At 53.1% G+C, this 11,616-nt stretch overlaps 1 protein-coding gene and 1 long non-coding RNA gene across 2 annotated transcripts; one reads left to right on the forward strand and one right to left on the reverse strand.

Annotated features, from left to right (window-relative positions):
* The first annotated feature begins 197 nt into the window (after window positions 1-197).
* On the forward strand, window positions 198-3,981 carry LOC142861172 (uncharacterized). The gene is made up of 2 exons (XR_012912559.1): window positions 198-374; window positions 3,719-3,981. It is a non-coding gene; the product is annotated as an uncharacterized LOC142861172 (long non-coding RNA).
* Window positions 3,982-5,388: 1,407 nt separating this feature from the next.
* Window positions 5,389-5,805, reverse strand: NANOS2 (nanos C2HC-type zinc finger 2). The gene has a single exon (XM_075993378.1). It carries the CDS (start codon window positions 5,803-5,805, stop codon window positions 5,389-5,391), a length of 417 nt encoding a protein of 138 aa, XP_075849493.1.
* Between the last annotated feature and the right edge of the window lie 5,811 nt (window positions 5,806-11,616).

Raw genomic sequence — 11,616 nt, forward strand, 5'->3', positions numbered from 1 at the left:
TCACCGCCGGGGTTGCCTTCCCGCCTACCCCAGCACGGCGCAAGCGCAGAATTGCCCTCCGACGGGCTCTGCCCCCCCCCCCCAGGCAGCAGCTGCGCAGCCGCGCGATTTGCGCTGCGCCGGAGTCTCTGACCACCCCCCCCCGTCGTGCCACCACAGCGCACGCGCAAAACTCTGTCGCGCGCTGGAGCGTCCCTCGCTGCCCGCTGGCCATGGTACCCGGGCCTCAGTCCCCGCGCAGGCGTAGCAGTCATCCTCGGAGGAGGCGGGAGAGATGGTCCAGAGCGCGCTAGGACCGAGCGGCGTCCCGGCCCTTCCCAGAGTCTTCTAGGCCACCCGGCCGTCTAACTACGCTCCAGTCTCTTTCTTTTAGAGTAAGGGGAGGAAGGCGGCGCTTTGGGGAAGCGCTTCGTGTCCATGACAACTGCGTGGGTGGGGCGGGGGGCGTAAGGAAACAGCGTCGCCTCGTGTCATCCCCGCCCCTGCGCTAGGCCACTCGAGAACTGTTAACTACCTCTTACCCGCAGAGGCGGGGCGCCCTGGGGCTGTTCCGCCCTAGGCGGATGCGGTAACCATAGCAACCCAGCAACCTCCCCATCCAGCCTGGGTGGGGCCCCTCGGTCCACACCTTTCCATCGTGGCGCGGGGCGGGAGATCAGAAGGGAGAGTTTCCTACCGGGTAGGGAGAGTGATAGAGGCGCTGGCAGACTTTAAGCAGATGCGAAGAACACCGGTTGGGTGAACTGGATAGGAGGAAGATGGAGTTAAGTCTTGCTGAAAAATTTGTTGTTTAGCATCCTCCGGAGTCCTCAAGGTTATTCAACAAACGGTGCTTCATTCATCTATTCAACAGATATTTATGAACGCTTACACAGTTCCCGGTGCAATGAACATAAAAGGCAAAAATCCCGACCCTCATAGGGCTCACTTTTTAGTTGTGAAAAACAGACAAGAAACAGAATAAGACGTGCACGTGAGAAATTGATAAGGATCATAAAGAAAATGGAAGTAGGAAAGGGGGTTGAGGATGGAAGTGTGTGTGTGTGTGCATCTAATGATAAAATAAGGGGGACACCGGGGGAGGCCTCCCTGAGCAAGTGCAGCCGGAGATGGGACTGTGCCTGCTGTCTTCTAGGAACAGCCAGGAGGCCAGTGGGGCTGGAGTGGAGGGGGCCAGGGAGAGTAGAAGCCAGACGGTGCAGGGCCTTGTGGGTCTCTGGCACCTGAGCAGAGCAATGATGTGATCTGACTTTGGTTTCAATGGGGAGCTGACTTCAGGGAGTGAGGCTGGAAGCTGGGTGCCTAGTGAGGAGGAGACTACAGGGGTTCAGGTGAGAGGTGAGTTGAAATGGAATTGGATATGGGATGTGAGAAAAAGGGAGGAGTCGAGGATGACTCCAATGTGTTTGACATTGAGTAACGGGAATGGAACTGCCTGAATCGAGGCTGCAGGAGGATCACGAATTCAAGTTTGCCCAAACTTGAGATGCCCATCACTTAACCAAGTACACATGTTGGTAGGCAGTGGGATATTTGAGCCTGGACTTCAGGACAGAGGTCCAGTCTTGAGATACAAATTTGGGAGTTGTCAGTGCCTAAGTGCCATTTAAATCCATACGACTAGGAGAGGTTACAAAGGAGAGCAGATGTAGATAGAAAAGAGGTTCATGAGGCTGGGTACAGTGGCTCATGCCTGTAATCCCAGCGTTCCGGGAGGCTGAGGTGGGAGGATCACTTGAGGCCAGGAGTTCAAGACCAGCCTGAGCAACATAGTGAGACCCTGTCTCTACAAAAAATTAAAAATTTAGCTGGGTGTGATGTAGACACCCAGTCCACTCCCAGCAACTTGGGAGGCTGAGGTGGGAGGATTACTTGAGCCTAGAAGTCCAAGGTTGCAGTGAGCTATGATTGTGCCACTGCACTCTAGTCTGGGTGACAGAGTGAGACTCCGTCTCTTAAAAAAAAAAAAAAAAAGAAAGAAAAGAAATGAAAAGCAAAGAAGTCCACAGCTCCAGGCTGGGGCATTCCAATATAGACTGCTGGGGTAGGCATCAGCAACGGAGACTGAGCAAGAGCAGCCAGTGGAGTGGGAGGAGAATGGGGCCATGTGCTGGCCTGGAGGCCAACTGAAGGATGTCACCAAGGGGGAGGAAAAGACCAAATGCTGCCTAGAGGCCAAGTTCAATGAAGACCAAGAACTGATCTCTGGGGCTAGTCATATGGAAGTTATTAGTAATCTTGCAAAGAGCAATTTTTCCCCCAAACATCTCTTTGTGGGAGAGAAACAATTCAACCCATAATACCCATTGAGCACCTTGTGCTTACTTTATCCTAGCTGACCCTCTAACCCCACCTGGGACCAGGCACAGAGACCTGGGTGTCATTGAGACATCTCCCTTCCCAGGGGAGTCTGGGGACAGGGGGCATCCAGGATGCTGCTGGCTGCATGGGAGTCTGGGCTGAGGGGGCCTTGGGTCTCCATGTGCTCTGGAGGTTGTGAGAAGGCTGGGGCTGGGGACCCCAGGCAGAGGCATTCGGAGCTGTGTCTGTGACATTAAGAAACAAGTAATAAGCCCAGGCACAGTGGATCACACCTGTAATCCTAGCTCTCTGGGAGGCCAAGGTGGGTGGATTGCTCGAGGTCAGGAGTTCAAAACCACCCTGAGCAAGAGCAAGACCCCATCTCTACTATACATAGAAAGAAATTAATTGGTCAACTAATATATATAGAAAAAAATTAGCCGGGCATGGTGGTGGATGCTTGTAGTCCCAGCTACTCAGGAGGCTGAGGCAGAGGATCGCTTGAGCCCAGGAGTTTGAGGTTGCTGTGAGCTAGGCTGATGCCACAGCACTCACTCTAGCCTGGGCAACAAAGTGAGACTCTGTCTCAAAAAAAAAGAAAGAAAGAAACAAGTAATGTACTTGACAACCACCATTTGTCTTCTCTAGACCTCTCCTCTGGGCCCAGACCCAGGTGTCCAGCAGCCTCCTGGTCACTCCACCTTGGATGTCCCCAGGTCCTAGAGATCCTTCACATCCCAGACTGACCTCACTATCTTCCTGGTCTTGCTTTTTCATGTCTGAAGCTGCCTCCAGCCCATTCTAACCCTCCTGGATGCTGAGGACACTGGCCTGTTGCTCTCCACGCACTGCCTACACCTCGTGAGAGCTCCTTTTCCTTAATGCACTCCCTGCCATCTAGGGGGGCGGCGAGAGAGAGGCCACGTGCTTCCTGCCTGGTGCAGCCCCTTGCTGGGATTATAAAGGGGTGTCCTTCCCTCCAGGCAGACAGGGGAGCACACACGAGATTCTAGCCCCCACCTACTCTTGGGCTCGGTCCCCTTGTGCTGGGCTCACCCTAGCCTGTGGCACATGACAGCTCTGGACTTTTATTTTTCTACTGGATGGTTTAACTTGGGAGTCTCTGTTGTGGGCAGAGCTGCATTTTGGGGAAAGAAACTTGTGAGCAGGGTCTTTGGTTATCTAGGTAACTAACCTGTGTGTGTGAGGGGAGTCCATGGGTGGATTTTGGAGTCTTGAGAACACATGGTAAAGGTCAAGTTCTAGCACCAGGGTCTGCAGCATCCTCTACTGTCTGCCTGCCCTGCCCCGTCTGCCTCTCTGATCTCTCTTACTCAGCTGGATTCCTGCTTCTTCTGTGAACCTGCCATGGCCTTTGAACTTGCTCTCACCTCTGCCTGCAACGCCCTTCCTCCAGGTCCTCCCGGGTCTTCCCATTCCATTTGGACTCCGCTCCAGTGTCACTGCTACCTGACCACGCCGTATAAAACAGCGCCTCCATAAGGCTCATACTTGACAACATGTATTGATTGATTGATTGTCAGTCCCCCCTGCCACTAGAATGTCAGCTCCATGAGGGCAGGGACCACCTTACCCCCAGTGCCTAAAATAGTGCCTGGCACAAAGTAGGTGTTCGATGAATATTTCTGTAACAATGGAATAAAAGAAACCTGGATAGTATGGGCAACATTTAGTGCATGTATGTGTTTCCCTGGGGCGGGAGACCATATTTTCAACACCTCCCCAATGGGGTCTGAGAGCCCAAAGTCTAAGAACTACAACAAATCAGTCCTAGAAGACTCATGGTCCGCAGGGCAGGAGGACACATCCCACTCCTAACAGGGTAAGAAAAGGGAATCTGGGGTCAAGGCGGAGACTGGGGAAGCGCTTGGGAACCAGCCCACAGGCCGGAGGATGTTTGGAGGCAGGTTGGGAGAGGAATCCACGGCCCCTTCCGCCCCCCACCTCCCTCTTCCTGTGAGTTAGGGCAAACACAGCTCCCGGCTCCCTCCCTTCGGAGCCTCCTAGGTCAAAGCCACGTGAGAAGGCAAAAACAGATACAGTGATTGCAAAGACAACTAGAAACGCGCTTTATTTACCAGAGCTCAACACCGGGCCCCCAGCCCTGAGCCTAAAACCGAACAACTTAAAATCCGACTGGGGCTTTTCTTTTCTTTGCCCCTTACATAAAATCTAGGCCATTGCCCTGCCCCTTGGGGCACTCAAACCCCTTTCTTGTGGGAGCTTCATCAACTTAAATGTTAGAGGATTAAAAAAACGCAGGAGGAAAAAAACAAACGATCTTTAGCTAACTATCATGATTTGGAGTGGGGGACGGGAGGTGACGAAGAGATGAGTCCACCTCTCGCTGGGGGAAGGGACCCATGGGTGCTCTGGGGTGGGGGCAGGAGCAGGGTGCAATGGGCTGAACCGTGGGAAGAACCAGCAGTGGGCGTTGGAGGGTGTCAGCTCACAGCTCAGCCCCAGGCCTCCAACCCAGCTGAGCCTGCAAAGACACGGCACCCTCCACTGTGTCCCCCACCCCGCTCCTGACGGTCGGGGTGCTGAGGGCAGGGAAGAGGGAGCCAGGGTGGTCCCTGATGACACTGTGGGTCTGCAGGTGGCTGAAGAGGGTGGAGAATCTCAAGTGGGCATCCCATCTTGAAGTCCTTCTGTAGGCAGGTCTGAGCCAGCCTTGCTCCAGATTCTTGCACCGTGGAGTCCCAGAGGTCCAAGGATCCAAGGAATGGAGAGATCAAAGGAGCAGTGCTAGTGTCCCCAGCAGACCCGGGAAGTACTAGAGATCCATGAACAGTGGCCCTCAGGGTGCCACAGGGCTGTGCGGCAAAAGGAGCAGGGCTTCAAGGATGCACGACACCCACAGGCCAGACTCCAAGGGCTGGGAGGTCCAAGGGGCAGGGCGGGCCTGGCTCCCAGCAGCCTTCTCCATCTCAGGATCCAGCAAGGATGGAAGCTCTGGGGGCCAGAAATTGCAAAGGGCTGGGTGAGTCAAGGAGAGGGTTTAGGGACGTGGCGGGGACTGAGCCAGGAGGGGCAGGTGTGTGGGTGGCCAGCACCTCACGGTCCTCAGCGCTTGACCTTGCGTCCGGCCGAGTTGCGCCCGCTGCGGCGGTACAGGGACTGCTGGCCACCGTTGAGCGGGCAGTACTTGAGCGTGTGGGCCTGGCCGCCCGTGGCCCCGCACACGGGACACACGTAGTGCCTCAGGATGGGGCACACCACCACGCCCTCAGGTGTCTTCAGCTGGTGTGAGGAGTAGACGTGCCGGGACTCCCCGTTGTGCTTGCAGAAGTTGCACAGGGTGGCCGGGCCCCCGCCGGCCCCCGGGCCTCCCAGCCCCTGATCTCGCTCCAGCTGGGGTCTGGGACTCAGTTCCCCAATCCCTTGGGCCTCCAGCCTTGGCCTCCGACTCTGGATCAGCGCCAGGACCACCTGGCTCAGGTTGAAGTAGTCCCTCCACATGTCGAAGGGGGGCAGCTGCATGGCACCAAGGCAGGGGGGCGGGAGGCCGGAGAGGGGCTGGGGCTGGGGGCAGCAGGGCAAGAGCAGCAGGCATCTGCTGGAGCAGAAAGGAGCTGCACCCCCCTTTTATACTCCCCAGAGACTCCTCTAAGCAAAGGTGGAGCTTAGAATTTAAAGGGCCCACTCCTTGCCCTTGACCCCCATCTGATTCTAGCCCCCTACTAGAAATGGAAGGAGGTCATCCCCTGGTCTCTGGTCCCCACTCTGCCTCCAAGGTGCTCTGTGTTCCAGAAAGACTCTTCCACTCTCTGGGCCTCAGTTTCCCTATCTGTTCAAGGAAGATCCGTGTGTGCAAATATCCCCCACCCTAGGCTGGAGGGGCTGCTCCCTTCATATACTGCAGAGATTTCTGATAATAATAACAGCAAGGGTACTATGAGCCAGACTCTGTGCTGCACAGGTACCTGCACGATCTGATTTAATCCTCACAAAAGCTCCATGACAGAAACACAGTTTTGGTCCCATTTCATAGATGAGTAACTGAGGCTCAAAGAAGGAAGTCTATGGGCCCAGAGTCACATAGCATGGAAGTAGCAGAACTGGGTCTGTGGGACTCTAAAGCAAGTGTTCCTTCTACCTCTTTTGGATCAAAACTTTCTATTTCATCACATCCTAAACTAGGAGCTCCTTATTCAATAAATTATTTTTGGGTGCATACAACTATGGTGCCCAGTGTTTTATAAACACCTGATTTCTTCAAACTTCATATCCTCTCAAGAGGGTGGGTACTATAATTTCCATTTTACAGAGGAACGTATGAGGCTCAGAGATGTTAAGGAATGTACTCAAGGTCACACAGCAGAGAAATGGCAGAGCTAGGTTTCATACCCATTCTGGGAACTTTGAATGGAAGTTAGAAGCAGCATAGGATCTTGACATGGGCCAGTCTCACTTAGAATGCCCTCCCTTGGCCTCATCCATTGTCCCAAATCCTTCCTGGCCTTTGGGACCAAGCACGGAGTCTTCTCCCACCAATGGTCTACACTGGTTGCCTTGATACTCAACACATAGCCATTGAGGTCCCATGTTGGTTGCTGGAAATTCAGTGATCGAGGCTACCTCCTGCCAGCGTCCTAAGCAATGAGTCCCATGCCGGGTCAAAGACCTGATTACCTGTGAACAAAGTGTTCTGGGCGTGGCTGGGCTGGGCAATGTGGCCTGGAAGCCGAGACCATAAAGAAAACCTTCTAGAAAGAGGAACACAAGATATGGAGACCCTGAAGTTTGGGAACACAAAGGACCTGCCTGGACTGGCCACAATGGAGTCAGTGTCCCACTGTGAGGCCAACATGGTTTGCAGGGGCTGGGTGCCACCAGACAGGGTGGCTGTCCCTTAGGGCGTGTTTTGGAGTTGGTGGAGGTGCTTTGAGTTTGTCACAGTGACTGGGGGTGTGACTAGACCTGGTTGGGGATGCCAGGTACCTCAGCAGTCCACACAGCGAAGACCTGCCCTGAGCCCCACTTCACTTACCAATGACCCAATGACACCTGTGTAGGTAGAAAAACCCATTTATGATTATCCGAATCTAGAACCTAGCTGTGTTTTACATGGCAGCACTAAGTGCCTTTTGTGACATTTTAAGATAACACTCATTTTTCCTGGAATGCAATCACTGTGTTCATGGTGGCCTGCGAGTTCTTGAGTTTTGGGGGAACTTTATGTAGTAACTCACCATGTCTAGAAGCCACAACCCGTAGACAATGCTGATGGTGGTATCTGTCCCCAGACCACGCACTGTTTGTTCCTGTGTCATTCATGGCGAATCTACACAGAGAGGCTAGTGTCTGCCTCATGAGATGATTTTTGGAGTGGCCAGGCCTGAACATTTACACACTAAAATAGATGTTATTTTATTATCAATTGCTGTCTTTGTATTTTTCCTTTGTAGTTGAGTTAGGACGCGATGTTAATTTTTTTTTTTTGAGACAAAGTCTCACTTTGTTGCCCAGGCTAGAGTAGTGAGTGCTGTGGCGTCAGCCTAGCTCACAGCAACCTCAAACTCCTGGGCTCAAGTGATCCTCCTGCCTCAGCCTCCCGAGTAGCTGGGACGACAGGCATGGGCCATCATGCCCGGCTAATTTTTTGTATATATATTTTTAGTTGGCCAATTAATTTCTTTCTATTTATAGTAGAGACGGGGTCTCGCTCTTGCTCAGGCTGGTTTCGAACTCCTGACCTTGAGCAATCCACCTGCCCCGGCCTCCCAGATTGCTAGGATTACAGGCATGAGCCACCGCGCTCAGCCCCAGGACTCGATGTTAATTTTTGAAAATAAAATTCGTGTGTTGGGGGGCCGGACTGTATGACCTATGAATTTAATTTCAAGGTCCCAAACGGGCATTTCAAAATGGTGTCTAAAGTGGATGTTGGGTCCTACCTAAGGGGTTAAGATATAGGCCAAGGTCCACTTGTTGCACTTTCCCTTTAGAGCGAAAGGGAGCCACTGAAGGGTTTACGCAGGGGAGGGACATAATGGGAGCCGTGTTTTAGGAAGGTCCTCTGGCCGCTGTTGATGGAATGGGGGCACTGGGTCTGTCCCCTCATGTCACGTTGTCACTGTGTGGTCAGGAAGCAAACTGTTGAGAGCTCCCAGCTGGAAAAGGCTGTGTCTTACTTCCAGAAAGGCTTGATAAATGCCCACGGGGTGAATGTATTGTCTCTGTGGATGGGCTCATGGTCCTGAGGTGACAAAAGGAGGAATTTGTAACCGTCACCGGGAAGATCTCCTTGTGATGGGATTTCCCAGCTTTCTGTAACCTCCTCGTGCATTAGTGACTTGGATAGTGACTTGTGTGATGTCTGCATTCCCTGGTGATCTGTGAGCCCCCAGAGGTCAGGGCCAGGGCTGTCTTGGTCACCGATGTGTCCCCAGCATTGCCCAACATAGGGGCGGGCACACAGTAGGGGACATTAGCAGAACGAGTGAATGGAGAGGGGTAACTTGACTCTCCAGACAATGTGAAATCTCCTTGCTCTAAATGCCCAGAGACCAACAACACAACTCTCACATGCGTGGTTTCTGTGTCTTGAATGCTTATGATGTCCTTCCCTCCTACCAGCTCTAACGTCTCCTCCTCCAGGAAGCCCTCCCTGACTCCCAGGCTGGGCCAGCTGACTTCTCTGGGTGGCCCCATCCCAGCCTTGCTCACTCCGACTCATCATTGACTCAGGACAGGTCCTGTGAGCCCATGAGGGCAGGGCCTGGGCTGTTCTCACAAGGCCCTTTGTGTGCCTTGTGTCATTTGTCCCCCTGCTTCCTTAAGTACAGTCGGTCCTCTGTATCCTCGGGTTCCACATCCACAGATTCAAGCAACCACGGATTGAAGATGTAGTTAGGCCTAGGATGGTCGTGTCTGTGGTGGACATACACAGACTTTTCTCTTTCTTGTCATCATTCCTTAAACAGTACAGTATAGCAACTATTTACATAGCACTGACATTGTATTCGGCATCACGAGTAATCGAGAGATGATTTAAAGTTTATGGGAGGCCAGGCGCGGTGGCTCACGCCTGTAATCCTAGCACTCTGGGAGGCTGAGGCGGGTGGATCACTCAAGGTCAGGAGTTCGAAACCAGCCTGAGCAAGAGTGAGACCCCATCTCTACTAAAAAAAAATAGAAAGAAATTATTTGGCCAACTAAAAATATATAGAAAAAATTAGCTGGGCATGGTGGCACAGGCCTGTAGTCCCAGCTACTTGGGAGGCTGAGGCAGGAGGATCGCTGGAGCCCAGGAGTTTGAGGTTGCTGTGAGCTAGGCTGATGCCACAGCACTCTAGCCCAGGCAACAGAGCAAGACTCTGTCTCAAAAAATAAAATAAAATAATAAAGTTTATGGGAGATGTGTATTTTATTAATTTTATTTTTTAGAGATGGAGTCTCTCTCTGTCACCCAGGCTGGAGTGCAGTGGCATGCAATCATAGCTCACAGCAGCCTCAAACTTCTGTGCTCAAGCCATCCTCCTGCTTCAGCCTCCCGAGTCTAGTCTTGGGACTACAGGCCTGTGTCACCATGGCTGGCTAACTTTTTATTTTTAGAGAAGGGGTCTTGCTATGCTGCCCAGGCTAGTCTTAAAGTCCTGGCCTCAAGCGATCCTGCTACTTCAGCCTCTGGAGTAGCTGGGATTACAGGCACAAGCCACTGGGCCCCGCTAAGAGTCCCATTTTACAGATGAGCAAGGGGACACTCGGGAAGGTTCAGGGGCTTGTCCAGTGACGTGGACAGGAAGTGGTAGTCTGGAGCTCAAACCCAGGGCTGTCTGATCTAGACCCAGGACATCCTCCCACCCGCTGTGAGCCAAGAGCCTGCCTAAGTGGTCAACAGAAAACAGCAGTGCGTGGGAAGACTGGCCAGGTACAGGGACAGACTGAGGTGGGGAACCAGGGAGGAAGTGGGTATGTGAGTCACACAGCTTTTCACAGACAGAACAGATGAGACCTATCAGCCCATGACAGCCACACTCGGGGGCAGAAGGAACAGTGGTGGTAAGTGCTTTCTACGAAGTCTCAGATGTGACCTCAGCGTGGGCCTGGACCTGGTGACCTAGTGGCCGCAGCCGTGGCGCCTGTGGGACGTCTGAGAGTGATGTAAGGGACAGGCGGGGTTTCCAGGTCCCGCCACTCCCCTTAACAATTGCACCTATTGTTTGGAGAAGCCCAGATTCCATCCCTTGTGAGTCTGTTTTTTTCTCTTTAACATTTATTTTTACCCCCAATTGTTTTCTTCCAGGACTCTGTTATTTGGGCCACGGCTCCCCTTCCTCCCCCTCCCTGGGGCTCTATTGGATGAGTCAGTTGAAGGACGTCCCTCTTGGGACAAGCCCCCTTTCTGGGCTGTGGTTGCTGCCTTGGGAAAGGCAGAACGATACTGACGAGAAATTCATCAGCCCTGGTGTTTACTCCACCACAACGTCCACCCCCAGCCCAAGGCGGGACCCCTGTCTGCTAACGAGACTCCGAGGTGCCCTGTTTACTCGTGAGTTTCCCTCTTAGACCAACCCCAGCCAGAAAACAGCTCGTGGTGGGCTCCAGAGAGGGGTGGGGAGGGGCAGGGGTTAGAAACCCTCGGAAAATGGGGGAGAAAACTGTCAACAGGCAACGAGGACTTCCAGAGGGACAGAGGGATACATTCATGCAGAGGCCAAGACTGGGGAGATGAAGACCAGGAAGGAGAGAGAGAGAGAGACCCCCAGGGCCAGCAAGGTCATGGTCACAGCCATTGCCCTGTGGTCTCTATTTGTGCGGTTGCCTATGCAATCTCATTACATTTTCATGACAACCTTGTCAAGTATCTTGGCATAGCCCCAGTTTACAGAGCAGAAAACTGAGGCCCAGAGAGGTGACATCTCTCGCTGATGGGCAGTTGGCCTGGACTCAAACCCAGGTCTGCAGAGAGAGGGAAACTGAGAATACAGTGATAACCTGGCATGGAGCTTGGGGGCGTGGCCACTGCAGCCAGAGGGCTTGGTTCAAATCCTTGCTCTGCCACTTCCAGCTGTGTGGTTTTGAGCAAGTGAGGTCGCCTCTCAGGGCCTCTCTTCCTCCTATTTCACAAAAAGGGAGATCATTTCAGACAGCCACCCCCTCTTGAGGATTTTTTTTTTTTTTTTTTTTGAGACAGAGTCTCGCTTTGTTGCCCAGGCTAGAGTGAGTGCCGTGGCGTCAGCCTAGCTCACAGCAACCTCAAACTCCTGGGCTCAAGCGATCCTCCTGCCTCAGCCTCCCCAAGTAGCTGGGACTACAGGCATGTGCCACCATGCCTGGCTAATTTTT

The sequence above is a fragment of the Microcebus murinus genome, chromosome 16 (genome assembly GCF_040939455.1).
Source record: "Microcebus murinus isolate Inina chromosome 16, M.murinus_Inina_mat1.0, whole genome shotgun sequence".
NCBI lineage: Eukaryota > Metazoa > Chordata > Mammalia > Primates > Cheirogaleidae > Microcebus > Microcebus murinus.

Bases quoted from the DNA above. Each gene is read 5' to 3' on its own strand.
- NANOS2 (XM_075993378.1), bottom strand. From the start codon at position 5,805: ATGCAGCTGCCCCCCTTCGACATGTGGAGGGACTACTTCAACCTGAGC.